At 37.1% G+C, this 15929-nt stretch overlaps 1 protein-coding gene across 1 annotated transcript in view; it reads right to left on the bottom strand.

Annotated features, from left to right (window-relative positions):
- MAN1A2 (mannosidase alpha class 1A member 2) overlaps positions 1-15929 on the bottom strand; it is a 135275-nt gene that overhangs the window by 33597 nt on the left and 85749 nt on the right. Inside the window, exons 6-8 of the mRNA XM_056514231.1 lie at positions 14039-14133; positions 12512-12635; positions 12021-12114 (exon numbers count right to left, since the gene is read on the bottom strand). Coding sequence (XP_056370206.1) covers positions 12021-12114; positions 12512-12635; positions 14039-14133 — 313 coding nt within the window. The remainder of the gene's footprint in view (positions 1-12020; positions 12115-12511; positions 12636-14038; positions 14134-15929) is intronic.

Below are 15929 nucleotides of genomic sequence, written 5' to 3' on the forward strand. Positions count from 1 at the left end.
ACACTGCAGGAGCCCTCTTTCTCTGTGCAGGAAACTTTCAAAGAATTGTTTTTCTGTTTGTCTGCAGGCTGGCTCTGATTAAATTTCAGTTCAAGCTTTCCTTCATGTAGTTGGACTTACTGCTCCTCAGCTGCTCTAAATAGGTGCAAGCTCCCCTTCTAATCCTTTAATCCAGAAAGCTGAGGCCCTGGAAATTGCAGCTGCTGCAATTCACAGCAGAAATTCAACCTAAGGATGTCATAAGCCATGGCTTAAAAGTGCAAACACTTGTAAATTAACTGCAGCAGAGGCAGCCCTGATAAAAGAAGGTGGAGGTGCAATTTTTAGTTAAATATAAACTATATATCACTAAGAAACACATTACCTGCACCATAATTTTTCTGAATTTTTCTGAAAACATACATATAACAGAGCCACATTTGAAGAATATAAGTTAAGCATTTATCAGCTGGGAGGTAGCTGAACAGACACTGCTTCCCATTTTACTGTCTGGTGCCACAACAGAGTCCAGCAACCTCGCTCAGCTCCTCCCAACTGGGGATGCCTGCTCAGCACAGACAACTCTGGAAAATGGAGCAACTGAACTCTAAATACTCCAGATGGAGAAACTAGATGTGAATATTTTAACAAAGCTTGGAAAAATATGGATGGTTCTTGAGTTCTTTAACTGTACTCTTTGAAAAAACAAACTTTAATGTGAGTAGAATCACATTCCATTCATAGTTTCATTTAGAGATGGCCAAAGCATTTTTGTCAAAGTTGTTTAAAGAAAACCCAACGACACAGCTTGAGGCGGACAGAATATTCCAGTTGGAAGAACTAAAGTCTGGCAGCTACAAGAAACTGAAAACATAATCACTTAATGGAAAGTATTAAGCAATCTTAATTATAAGTGCTACCAGTTTCTTATATAATAAAATTAAGCAAAATTACTTCCTAGAACTGTATCAAACTAAAGATTAAAAACAGTTAAACTTGCCCAATTCAAGTGGGTCCAAAAACAATAGAAATACTTTGAAACAGACGAGTGAGTTTAACTAGCCAACTAATACACATATTTAGGTAACTAATGTTCTTAGAATCAAAACACTTATTCAGACTGAATTAATTTATGATTTTGTAATGTCAAAGGAATATCCTAATTTGGTATCTTACACCAGACTGTACTTTCACTCTCAGGAATTCACAGCTGGAACAAATGTTTTCTTTTTTCTTTTTTTTTTTTTTTTTTTTTTTTTTTTATTCAAACTTTCCTGAAACATCAAAACATTCCAGCTATTATTTATAATTCTGGAAAGATTTAGGTCATCTCTCAGAAGACGTGTTCGAGAATTAAACACCAATCAACAAAATACATCAAGTCCACATGCTAAAATTAGAAACACATTAAATCCTTATGTCAGTGTGTTTACTGAGAAGTGGCCTTTTACCACCTGAAGTTGTCTTTTCAAGGTTATTACACTCACCCACAGAACCACCCAAAGCACACCTGCCTCTCAGCCAAGTTTGGAGTCTGTAAATTCCAGCTGCGTGGGCAGCCTTAATGAAGCCGCTGGGATTGGCAGTGGATTGATGGGAAGTCATGTGCATGTTTGTCTCTGATGACTTTTTTTAACTTTACAAGGTGGCTGTGAAAAGCAGCTAAAAGGGGTAACATCAGATGCTGCAAACAATACTGTTGTAGGCATGTGCCCAAAACCCAGAGTTCATTTTGAGCAAGAGTACATATATAGGGGGATTGACAAACTCTTAAGGTCTTTACACCCTTTAGTTTATTCAGCTTAATCTTCCTTGAAAATCTCAATTTCCTCTTGAAGATTATAAACAAGAACATGGGAGAGGAAAACCTTTATTAGATTAAATCTAGTCTAATACTCATCTGCACCAAATCAGCTGGCAAAACCACTGTCAAAAACTTCACCCTTCAAGTTGTATCAAGACATGGCAGACTATAAATTTCCATATATATGTGTATATATATATATCTCACATGGAAGCTGACAGTCAAAAGTGACTCCAAGAAGCAAGGAAAGACACTTCCTGTTTTTGACATACTTTTGGATTACACCACATGCAATGTAAATCCAGGCTACTGTGACTGTTTCTTTCTCCTAAACTTCAGTCTATGTAGCTCTTATTTTTCTTCTCATGACAGATGCCTGAAATGGCACACGCAGTCACCTGAAGTTTTGATCACTCTGTAAGTGCTGGGAAACTGTGCTGCTTGTAAGGCTTGTTCAGTCCATGCTCTGTGACTGAGAATGAGCTAACACACCCTATGTGGACTGCATTCATCACCACCCCTCTCTTACTTCACTATATATGTCATATGGGACCATATCTGCAAGATCACACAGGTCTTCAAGTTGAGATGGTATTTTAGCTTGCTGCTACAAGGACAGTCCCAGGGGAACTTAATGATTAAAAGAAGCTATTGGTAAGATACATTCAGTGTTCACTGAACAGAACTACAGACCCTCTCTGCTCAATGTCACCAAACTGGAAATGTTTCCCACATGACCACCAGCAGGTACACCTCCATACAGAACTCAGAATATGAAATCTCACATACTGAAGACAGAATAAAAAGAAACAGATATCAGATGTGACAACAGATGTGTCAACCAAATTTACCAATCATCTAGACGGCATCAACAGAAACACTTAAAAGGCACAGCCTCCAACATGTTACAGAGAAGGAATAAAATAAAACCAAGGAAGTTTAATAAGGCTGTAAAAAGTTTGTCACTGGACTATGTTAGGCTTCCCTTTTGTAAGAAACTAGTAAGTCAAGAATGGTTCAAAAATGCAGCTTTAAGCATAAAATTATCAAAGAAATAATGAGAATCCACAGGGAATCAAACTCTTAAAACTCACAGAGAATCTGTCAAAGGATAACTTTTTACTCTCCAGCCATTTTAAGTTAATGTCTTCAAAGCCATCAGTGTAAACTCTCAAAAATATCAGGTGGTACCCTAAACATGCCAGACTTCATTAATACAGATGAATTTACTGAATTCACAGTGAGAAAGATAAATGGAAAAGCTGCTGTGGGACAAATCACAAATTCTAGATATTGATGAACTCCCCACCAAGATCATGATCTAAAAGTATAGCTTGGTGGTACAGCAAAATGAAATATTCATCTCTTTGCCTAGCAGTGTATGCAAGCATTCTCACAACCCAAAGTTACACCATATCCAAATCCTTTTTTTAGCAATTATTTATAGGCACCCCTTTTCAAATGCATAATTCATATACGTGTTTAACCTTCCAATAACACCAGAATCTCTAACATACAGAAAAAAGCTTTTATTTGTTCACCTTTCTCAGCATCTTGCTCAGCAGACCAGCAAAATGTCTTAACCTTGTAGTCTTATAAAAGCATATTCCCTGTAATGCACAGTTCTGTTGTATTTCCTTAAATTAAAGTTTTATCTTGCTCTTGGCTTCTAATGAATAAACAAATTTGAATGCAGCTTTTTCTTAGAACACAGCTAATTACGTTTGTACAAGGTTGTAAAGCAAAAGGGCAAGGGGAATTCCCCAGCAGAGATTACACAGGTTATTTTCTATTCAAAACACATGCATGTTCCTAAGGACAGAACAACACAAAATAAATTGGAGAGTAAAATTAAAGACACCTGCCAAGATGGCAAAAAAAAAAACAAACTGCAAAAACCACCCCCACCTCAACATATGCAGCAGCAGGTCTACTGCTGGAAGTCTAGAAATAATGCTGCAAATTTTTTTTTGTTCATAATGTAATAAACTGAAAGCAGATTTCAAATAGAAAAACATACACAAATAAATGCTTACACCAATGTCCAAACTATGACATAGATCACATATCTCCAGTTTTATAAATGATGTTCCAAACACAAATTTTAAAAAGAAATTTACTTGCTAAATCAAATAAATGTGCAAAAATGCAGTTAGGTTGGGAACTATTCTACAGGTACTTTTACAATATGGAATTATTTTAATTCTGCACCATTTCTATTTAAGAGAGAAAATCTTTTCCTCATGCTGAAGGGGAAAAATAATCATCTGTGAGTTAAAGTATTATAAAGTATTATTCACAAGTCCAAATAGAAAGCAGTTATCTGATGAGTTTTGGAAAATATTTTGCAATATGCAAGCTTACTTGACCCAATTCCCTTTGTTTCCTTTCAGGTTATGGATATTTTGCCAGAACTCAAGATTACATTTCAGTTTTACTTTTCCTAACTCATGGCATTGCTAGTTTCTTCATTAACAGACATAATTTAAGATACTCCTTGTGCTAAGCAAGGGCTGTAGTAAATAAATAAGGGTAGGGGAGAGAATGTATAATACCTTCATAATTAAAGGAGATTATGAGCAGCTTCAGCTGGCAAAGACTTTCCCAATACTAGCATCATTTCACTATCTCTAACTACACTATCAACCTGTTAATTTATGCTGCAATTATATTTTTATCTGAAATATGTATCTGCAGTATTTCTTTAATCTTTTGAATGACTACTTCATTCTTCAGAATTATTCACTTCACCTTGCCATTTGCAAGGGTCTTCATCTCCCAGAGGCAGGTGTAAAAACTGAAAGGATTTCTTGCTTAATTTTAAAAATGAAAGGCCCAATAACTGATAAATAAGTCAGCATCTGAATTTCTATCTCTGCAGCATCCTTGAGAGCTTGCATTCAAGAGAGCCACTCTCCCAACGGATCAGATGGAGTCCACACTGTCAGGGCAATGCTGTTCAGCTGACATTCTGGTTTTTCTGTGTTCACATTCTCACAAGGGGATATGCAGAGTGTGATCTTCATCAGCACCTTCTTCACCAAAAAGGGTCTGGAGATTATAGTGGCTGGGAGAGCTGGCTGGCAGATCTCAGAGGCTGATGGTGGGTCACAGAGCCCTAGGTTTACATGTCAGCAACTGAAAGCTCCTGTGTGTGTTTGTTTTTCCCAGTGAGTTTAATCTGAGTGCATGTGTAGTTCATCAGCAAACTCCCAGCTGGTCAGCAGGAGACCTGTATCCGAAAAGAGCCATGCTCTGTGCTGATGGCTGCACAGGTAGTGGACTGAGAGCCTCTGCTAATATTTGACCATGAGGACACTTGTGAAGGGTGCAAGCTCATGCATCTATCTGACAGTGAACATAAGGAGGAGAATCAAAACCTGACTACCTGTGGGTAGGTTGCAGGTGAATTGTAGAAGACTACAAGGGGGTGCTGCAAAGGGCAGGACTGTTGGTGGCTGGATCAGTATCCTCTTAATGCACATGGCCACCTCTGGAATATGTCCTGACTGCAAATGGGAACTTCAGCAGTCACATCCATCAGACAGGGATGGAGACACTTGGACCTGGCAGGGCTTCAAGAGCTGGGAAGGAGGAACTCCTGGGTCTTGGGAGTCTACTGAATCCAGCAGTTCTCTTACTATCTTTAACCACGTTATATACATATACATAAAATTTATTTTCACTGTTCCTTTAAGTTCTGAAAAAATAAATATAGACAGATGGTGCTATGTATTTGATATAATATCATATCACAAATGAAAATAGATAGGATGCATTGCTCATAGTTTGTCTATTACCTGCAAGAGTTTAAATTAAGCAGTTTGGTTAATTACCTAGCTCAGCCCAAGGGCATTAGCCTCAAACCAGCTGTACAGGCAGGCATAAAAAAACCTGGAATATTCACCCAGTATTTCCACTAATTTAATTACAGTAATTTAGATTTTTTTTTCCCAATGTATGAAAATTGCACCATTTTAAAAGAAGTGTAAATCTAACACAAATAAATTAAATCCACAGATGCCTTCTCCAAATAGCATTTTAAAATTAAAAGTGCTTGGTTTAAGCAGTTACTGTTGAAAACTAAAGACCACCTGAAGAAAATGCAATGTGCACATCCATAAAGATATTTGCTTAAGTTTATTTAAAGGCCAGTCTACAGCACAACCAACTGGGAAATTGAAGATATAAACTTCTCCCATCCAGTCACCTGGGTTGTGCCTCTACCTACTCTGTGGTAACAGGTACAGGAAGCTGCAAGAAAATGAGATCACCATCAGAAGGGGCTAAGATAGTGTAACAGGCTAAATACCTGCACGAATCTTCTTATTGTCTTGAAAGGATAGCTATCACTTTGACATGGAAGACACCATTTAAATTTAGTGAATTTAATACTCTTAATCACATGTGATCAGTATCACACTGTCAGTGAGTCCCTATAAAGATGGTGACAGAGAGTCCCCCACTGGGCTTTTAACTGGTACTGCTTGCAAGTCTGAGTAAGAGGTTTGTTTTCTGTAAGGAGACATGAATAAAGCAGCAGAAAATAGACTGCAGCCTGAATGTTCATCACATCAGCATTCAGCGGTGACAAATTCAGTGTTTGCTGCTACATTCCCAATAGCAATGCTCAGCTCACGCACTGTAAATTCACACGCTAGCTTACTTCACAGCAACTTGTTAAAGTGCCCACGTATCACTAAGGTGTAATAAACATATAACATTAACACAAAATGACATTTCTGCTTATTTTCTTGCATGTGGAAGCCATATTTGGCCTAAACCCCAATTTTAGTTAAACTGAAACTCTCTTAGTAACCAATCCAGGTAACTCCATAGGTAGCCCAGATGCAGGAAATGAGTACTGAAGTTAAGAGTAATTAGAGTTCCCCTTCAATAACATTATTACTTGCAAGAGATGTTGGAACCAGAAGAAATTAAGTAGTTTATTTTCAGTGTTGAAAAGCAAAAAGGAAGAATGCCCAATCTGCAGAAATGTGAAAATGTGACCTGCGTGCCCTGACTTTGCAAAAACATGCAGATTTGGCATTTCTTTTGTTATTGCTCTTCTAGTTGGTATTCTCATCTAACAAGTTTGCAAATGCAAATTAAATTTTTTCAACATATTTTAATTTTTTAAGAAATTACTTTTCTTCAGTACAAATCAATTTCCATAATTTTGAAATCCCTGCTTTTTAGTCAACTTTCTGTGATATCTGCTTAGGAGGCTTCCCTAGAAAGCACTGTTACTGCTTTTGAAAATAATCCAAATTCAAAGTTCTGATGCTCACACCAATCCAAGGTTAGAAAATCCTTCCTGCCAGCTAATTTCCTTTCAGTCTTACAGACACTGAAACTCCAAAGCAGAAGGATTGCAAATAACTTGTTCCTACTGGACCATCACCTTAGCCCGTAAGTAAAAATGGAATCTGTCAACATTCCTGTGGGCATTATAGCTCTGCCTTCTAGCAAGTGCCCCAGTGAGCTGAGAAATCCTGAGCTGAACCCATTCAAAAGCTGTCTGTCATGACCCCCATGCTGTAATAATACCTTCACATTATAAGCTTAAACACAAATATTTAGTCATCATTTTTCTCCTCCTGGGTATAATGAACTCCTTTGCTGCTACACAGCATTAAGTGTCCATTTGTATTACACAGCATTTGCATTGGAAAGGACAGGGATTTAGCAATGACCAGTAAGCCATTCACCCAGCAGGTTTTAGGACTGGGGTTTACAGGATTCAAGTGGAAAGAAATAACAGGATGAAGCAGTAGTCCCTGCTCAGTCCTGCCTGCTATGGCTTCAGACCCTGGCTGCTGCTGCTTCAGTGAGGCAGGCAGAAAAAGAAAGTAGTCATCTGTCACCAGATGAAGAACTCTTCTTCAAGGGCTATGTCACATGCATTAAATGTAAATGAAGATTTCTATTAATTAAATTGTAATCACTTCAAAGACATGGCTATAGATTAATTCCACACTGACATAACAGTCTCTACAACTTGTTAAGAACCTGGAAGCAATGGTCACATCCTTCTTGATGAAATCATTATTTCTAATTGACTGGTAAGTTACTTCATTGATTATAAGTTTTCAGGCATTTGTAACAGAAATTATGGGTTTGAATGAAAGTGTATGTCTCTGCAAGCTCCAGCAGATGAAAAAGTGAAAAAGATCATCTGTACATCTCAGGGCAGTGTCCCCAGCACATAATTCCCAGCAGTGAAAGCTATTTATACTGAGATCAAAAGGCCTGCACTCTGATAAATCAAACCCCAGCAGAAATGACTCACTGGACCCTGCACCCTCACATCAGAAGGATGTTGACAAGACTGCAGCATATCACATACACCATTCCTCTTCTCCTAACCCAAGAAGAACACAGACCATACAGAGCATACATTTAAACAAGGCAAACCAGACAAGACACAGTAACATGGCCTAAGATCTAGGGAGGCTAAGACAGAAATATTCTGAGGCACAGAAAAACCCCATAACAACTGCTGATCCCCAAAAGGCCTGAAAGACCTTTACAAAAGCTAGCTCATCACCACTCGAGAAGCCTGGATATGCGAAGAGGACTGGGAGGCCAATGTACCTTTGGTTAAAAGCCACAAAATTAGGGTGTGCCTAGGCTCCTAGTGCAAACAACTCTGAGAAGGTATCAAATTACTCTACCAAATATCAAGGTCAAAGGTATCAAGTATTTTCCATAAGGTTCTTTTTGCAAGTAGAGATGGATCCAGTTTACAGCCCTATGGGGCCACATCAAAGCCACAGAAAATGTTGCTTCCTCGTTCTTCCACAATCTTGCAACACGGATTTCTTTTAAATGTTCAAGTTTATCTATCAACTTGTTGGAACAAAATTAAAAAAAAAAAACCAGCAATACTTCTAAAGAGCTACAATTTTTCTTCTACTCAACTCATGTATATTTTTTCTTTAAAAAAATAAATTAAAAGGCAAAGACAAAATATAACTGCTGAGAAAACTTGACCTAAATTAATTCTTCCACTATATATTTTGTCCAGTACTAAGAATCAACTGGCAGTAATAGCATTAATTGGTCTGACTGCTAAGTTCACCTCACCACTGATGTTTTTATTACTTCAAATAAAGATACTCACCACTGGAATGAAGGGTACAGAAATAGAAAATAAACCCACCACTAGAAAGATGCTATATTGCAGCTATATCCCACAGTTCTTCAGCACTGCATTTAGGTATGTATTTATGCCAAGTTATTTTATCTGTTTCACACCCTTCATGACTTAGTTGCAATACTGTACAGATTAACAAAAAAACTAACTAGAATTGAACCAAAAAAAAAAGTCTGAGCAGAGAAAAAATTGTTGAAAAGAAGAAAGAAAAAAAAAAAGGAAAGAAACACTAAAAAGGTCAGAATGAAGAGTTACTTGTATCTAGGCAAATAAAGTGCTCCAAAATAATTCTCAGAAACTATCTGCAGAAAGTGCTTTGTACAAGATAAGATGTATCAAACTAAAGGTCACAGCAAAGATGAAAAGGGCAGCTTTCTCAGAAGCTGGAAAAAGAAAAGTTATGCTTTGATACTCTTTCCATTGTCTCACTCTTTCCACTACAAAGGTATATAACAGTGTAGGGAACTTAGACACAAGTCCTCTAGTGAACTGGGATGTTGTGTGGGAAGGCATCATCCTTACTCGACTCACTTATGCATAACAGGACACAACCTCTCCCAACAAGGGAGAAAAGAAAATCCTGCCTAAGCCTCAGCCACTCCATCTCTTCAGTGTTTCAGATCACGTGCTCCTTTACTGTAACTTCTTAAATTTTTGCAAGTAGATGCACTGAAGAGTGATCTACCAGGGATACAACAGAGACATTTTCTCATCACTCCATCCAGGTTTGTGAAAGGAAATGCAGAATTATGGATTCTTGTTATCTAGTCCCCACAAAATCAGTATTAGGTTTACAACTGCCATTTGTCCTGGTTTCAGCTGGGACAGCGTTAATTTTTTACAGTAGCTGGGAGGGGGCATGGCCAGACCCTAATGTCATTCAATACCATCTCAGGTCATTGCCAGAGGCAGGGAAAACAACTCCTCTCAGGAGAAGGGCAGGGAGAAGAAAGTGGTTGGAAAGAACAAGTCTTCTATGTAAATAGTTTCTTTGTCTTATACCTTTTCTTATCAATATTGTCAAAGTTACTGTTCATTTTCTTTATCATACTGTTGTTTCCAGTAAATTGTTCTTATCTTAACCAGTGATCTTTGCCTTTTGTGCTTCCAACAGGAGGCAGGCAGAGGGCAAGTGAGCAGCAGGTGTGGTTTTAGAGGACTACTAAATTGGAGATAACTACCCCAAGCCATGACATTGTTGCCCTGGGAAAATCCCAGAAATATAACCAGAACATCTGAATATGCATTTGGAACCTTATTTGCTCAAAAAAAAAAACAACCCAAACCCCAACACCAAATTCCAGGAAATAAATTTATGACTCATGATCAGCATAGAAAAATTAAAGGCTCTATAAATTTAGATTTCTTTTTATCCTCAGAATTTAAGTCTCAGTTTGTAATCCTAAATTTCTATCCTAAATGTATTATCTTGCAAAATCCATTTAATAGTATGTTTGAGCTCCACCAAACTTCTGCAAAGTTAAACTTTTCATTGTATGTTTATTTTTAGTGATGAGGAGAATTTTATTCCTAAGAGATACTAATTCTGTGCATTGTTATTACAAGAAAGCTGGACAGGGACTTTTTACAAGGACATGTAGTGACAGGACAAGGGGAGATGGATTCAAACTGAAAGAGACTAAGTTTAAATTAGATACTAGAAAGAAATTCTTTACTGTGGGGGTGAGTGAGGCGCTGGAAGAGGTTGCCCAGAGAAGGTGAATATGCCGAATCCCTGGAAGTGTTCAAGGCCAGGTTAGAGGCTTTGAGCAACCCGATCCAGTGGAAGGTGTCCCTGCCCACAGCAGGGGGATTGGAACTAGATGATCTTTACTGCCCCTTCCAACCTAAGCCATGCCACGATTCTATGAAACAGCCTCTAAAGAATCCTGGTGATACATCACAATAGAATACTTTTGATAAAACCAGCACAAGCAGATGATTTGGAATTAAAAAAAAATCAATACAAAAATTGTTTCAAAGCAACAATATAAAATTGTCTTTTGAAAAAATAATGCCTGAGTATTTGTATTTGCCTATTTTCTTATTTTTGAATGTGTTGTTAAACTAAAATTTATCAGGAGAATTCATCCCATCAATCCATTTGCCCATCTCAGATGGTGTCATGATTCACTCAAAGACTTAAATGCTTTGGAGAGACTTTGGGCTTTAAAGATGGAATTAGACAAGTATTTCACAATGACTGCAATGACAGCTGTATTCATCTCCCTAACATATCAGTTTCAAAGTCAGAAGCAGATTCTCAATTTGCAAGCCAGAACATGTTCTGCTGGATATTTACAGCCAACCTCAGAAATCCCCAAAACCTATCACTGTTGTCAAACAGGACAGAAATAGATATAGAAATAGAAATAGAAATCTTGCTCGGTTTTCCTAAATAGACCTGCATTTTTAAATGAAATAGAAATAGAACCTTGAAGAAAAAAATTCTCTTTTATCACCGCCACTATCAAAGCACAAAACCACTCAACCTTTTTTGAAAGAACCACTTCAAGAAAGGAATCATGTTTGTGTCTCTCTCGATGCTTTATCTCTCTTCTTACATTGTCAGCAACAATACCTGCTTTTTCTTTTCATCCCAGAGCTTTTTTTTTAATATCTATAAGGAGGTTCATCATGCCATTTCACATGCCACTAAGTAGATGAATTATGTTTGTAGATGTCAGTGTCTAACCCAATTTAACCACCACAAACATGCATTAAAGCACGTCACCTTACAATAATCCACTTACCAGATGGTTTGCAGAACAAAACCAGGAACAGAATCAAAATGAGGAAATACTTTCAGCCTTATTCTTTATTACTGAAGATTTTATTGACTGATAAACATAAGGATAGGCAGCAGATTAAGTAGGAAGCTGTTTTCAGAAAGTACCCTAAAAAGTGAGCTCTGTGACTTCAGACAGTGACAGGCAAAGATTCAATTCAGGAGATCTCAAGTTCAAGCAATCCTTCTGTGTTTTATGTTTTCAAGCAATGTGCCCTACAGAATGAATATTCAGCAAAAAAGTAAGAAGTGGACTTCTAATTAGGAATTAATAAAATAAGAATACTTACGCTGACCCCACCGGCCTGTTCTTGGATTCAAATAATTTGGATAAAGTCCATTCGGACGATCCATTTTTTGAAGTAATTTCCGAATGTGCATGACCTAAATCAAATAAAGAATCAGGTTCATTGCTAACAACATTCGTCTGCCCTCTGCGCATAGTTAAATCTAATATTTTTTTTCTTTAATTTTTAATAAGAATTTTATTAATCTGAACCACAAGCTTTCTTGAGGGCTTTCCTCAGATTTATATGTTTTTTGTTTTAAAGGACTGCTCACATAAATATGCTTCAAAATCATGATTTATAAATGTATTCTGAAACAGACAAGAAAACCTGTGTTGTCATATATTTCTTCTTGAAAAAGACATCTATTTGGTAACTGAAATACAAGCACGAAAATATTTAGAATGGAAGCTGAATTCAGCATAGAAAATACTTCCCCTTTAATGCAATTTATGATAAGAAATATGATAAAAATATTGATTTTTGAGACTCACCTTGTTGTAATATACAGGGTCCCCTGTCAAATAGCTGAGGTGGACAAATTCCATGTGCAGAGTACCAAACTCAGCAAGGATGCTGCTGCCAGCAGAAGCCCAGCCCCAGTTTCGACCAACACCACTGAATTTCAACAAATACGCATAAAGAAAGGGAGAAAACAAAAGAAAATTCACAGTTACTGTGCACAGCATAACTACCACAGCCAATTAAACAAGTAACAACAACATTTTAACCCACATTTAAGATTACAGGAGTTGTGATTTGGTTGATGAGTTGATTCATTGGCTGGGTCTTTTTGGAATAAAGATGTAATAACCTCATCAACAAAAAGTCCTATGCTTAAATAATGTAATACTGTGATGCCATACAAATATGATGACTTAACACTGGGCTCAATCACAGATGTTCTTTATCCACTGCATGTTCCTAAGAACAAGAATCAAGATAAGACAAATTCTGAAGGTGGCAGCGTTTGCTGCCTTGTCCTGCCAATCTGCTGCATTCCCTTTACTTGTGTGGGATGTGCTTCCCTATCTTGTGTCTACATAGGAATACAGGATGTTTACTGTTGGCACAATACATTAGTTCCTCAGGGTCACCTAAAGAATCAGCAGAAAGTCTCACATACTTCCTACCTTTTGCCCTCTAAGTGATACCATCTTGCTAAATACTAAATTACCTCAGATTTAATCTAATCTGGGAGTTTTCATCACCTTTCAGGATTGGGTATTTTAATTTCTGTAGATTACTTTATTTTACTATATTTTATTTCTGAAGATTACTTCTACTTTCTCTCAAAAAAGGTTTCAGTTATGAGTAAGTGTACGTACAATCTAGATTTACATCCCAATTCAGCTACTGTTTAAGTAAAAATGTGAAGAATGCTTTGCAACAAAAATGCTCTCTCAAAATCTGAGGGAAATCCCAGCACTGAGCAGGCAATACAACAGGTATTAGGCAAGGCAGTTGCCTTCCATGAGGCAATGCAGACCATGTAAGCTCAGTCTGATCTGAGCAGCCATCTAAAGGAGCCTCTCCATCTGCACAGACCACATTTGACTTCAGCACGTCAGACTTTATACTCAAGATAAAATGCAAAATGAAATAACTTCAAAGTCCCATCATCTTCTCAAACACTAGAAATCTTCTAAAGGTAACACAGAGCTCACACAGTACAGAAAACCTAGTAAGTTCAACCATGTCCTGCAAACAATTTTATTTTTTAATAGATTTTGTAATGACTTAAGAAATAATTATCAAGCCCTAGAAATAATACACTCAATGTGGTCCACTGGCAAATTTAATGATTATTGCAGAATAATTTAAAAACCCAGAATCAAAATTTATTGCAGTTAATGAGTTAGAATGTGCTGAACTCTATCAAAAGTATTCTAACATGCCAGGAATGACAATTTGTCTGCATTTTATACAGTTCCACTACTAAGAAAAAGTGATGTATGCCATTATTAATTTTAAGTTGGAGGGAGGGGGAGGAACACACTTCACAAAAGAAAACTCATTACCTTTTCAGATTCACCATTGCCCATGGTATACCTGTAGGTGTGTTGAAGGCTGGAAGAAGTTTTCCTGCCAGTTGCACTGCTTTGATCTTGAAAACCTAAGATAGTAGGATCAATTGCAAATAGTTACAAAGTCTGATTTATCTCCAAGGACTGTAAAGACTGAAATTTCCTTGCCCTACCTACCTCTTTTTATTAAACTGCTTTACATTGTAAAAAACATATTAACTTATAATTTTTGACACTTTTTCACTTTATAACTTTCAGTTAGATTTAAACACGAAAAGCAAACTTGTCATTTTGATTTCTTTCCTTCCAAGCTCTCCAACAACAGTTCTTAGATTCCTATTACAGAAGAATATCAGGTCTCCTCCCACCTCCCTCCACGAGTACTAGGAATTTCAAGTGCTTTTAAAAACAGTCTTTAAATCATACCTTGTATCTTTCAGTTAAAAAACAAGATACAATTCTCCTATCCAAGTATTTTAACTTTTATAGACATACAATCTCTTTTTAATGACATTAGTGCAGACAGAGTTCCTATTCATTTATGAACACTGTCTATGCAAAACCAGATATACAGTTTCCTCTAGTTTTTCCTTCTCTGATAATGCATATGAAAAATAATTTCAGGGCTAATCTTCCCTCTCCTGTGATCCTTCACAGAAATCACTGACAGGACAAAATCTCAGTCATTTCTAGTGTTATTTCTACTACTTTTAGAACATAAACCTGTAATAGTCTTACTCAGAGCCCGATGTTTATTAGACAGACAAGCAACTGGGAGGAAGTTCCTTCTAAGCCTACCTGCAGCATGTTTTCCAAAGGCATATTTGGTATATCCCCATGGCATGAATCTGCTTTTACCAATTAGTTGCTAGCATACATTTTAATTAATGTACTCTCAGTATTCACTACATTTCTGGACAAGTATCTGTGTAATCTGGAGATAACATTATTTACCAGTTTGATGCACCATGCAAACCAGTTGCAAAAAGAAATTCCACATCCTAAAATAGCTTACACAACACAGACATAGTACAGAAACATCATCTCTTTGGTGACCAGCAACAGGACACGAAGGAATCTAATGAAGATGCATAAAGGCAATTTCAGAGAGGGAAAATGTTCTTCAGTAAGAGACTGGTCACAGCACCAAGCTCAAGGAACGTGTGGATGATGCTCTTAGCCATACAGTTCAGCTTTAGCTAGACCTGAGAGAAGCAGGGGCTTGAATTCCCCAGTCCTTAAAAGTCCTTCTAACTTGAGATATCAGATAATTCTATTGTCAACTACCTGACCAATAATCTGTAATCAAAACGAATAAAATCTTTAAGAAGGACTGCAGGGGTTGATTTGTAAAGTCCATGGGAAGAAACTGAAGAGATGCTCACTAGAGAAGCAAGCTGAAAAATAAGCAATCAAGAATATCCTTATTTTTCATATGAAGGTGGGGAAAAAATCAATATCTTAATGTTTGAGGAGATGACTAGTGAGACATGAAATAAACCAGAAAAAATATCAAAGATGACATCTAATTGTATTTGATGCAGTGGATTATGGAGAGATGGAGGTGAACCTGAAAGCAATGAGTCAGGATAAAAAACTTTTAAAGAGGTTCTCCATATGAATTGTAAGATGGGATATGTCTAAACTGAAAAAGGATATACCTGAGAATATGATTTGATAGAACTGTGAAGCGATAGAGGCAATACAGCTCAAATGATTTTTAGCAAAGAAACTGACAAAGGACAGAGTGTGAGAAAACATGCAGAAATTTAACAGTAAGATTCATACAACACTCTGACCTGAATAAAGGACCAATTCAGAATAGGAAAGCATGGTATGAGGAAGAGGTATAATACAGGTAGAATTTATGGTAATTGGGAAAAAA

Source organism: Oenanthe melanoleuca, chromosome 1, assembly GCF_029582105.1.
Source record: "Oenanthe melanoleuca isolate GR-GAL-2019-014 chromosome 1, OMel1.0, whole genome shotgun sequence".
Lineage (NCBI taxonomy): Eukaryota > Metazoa > Chordata > Aves > Passeriformes > Muscicapidae > Oenanthe > Oenanthe melanoleuca.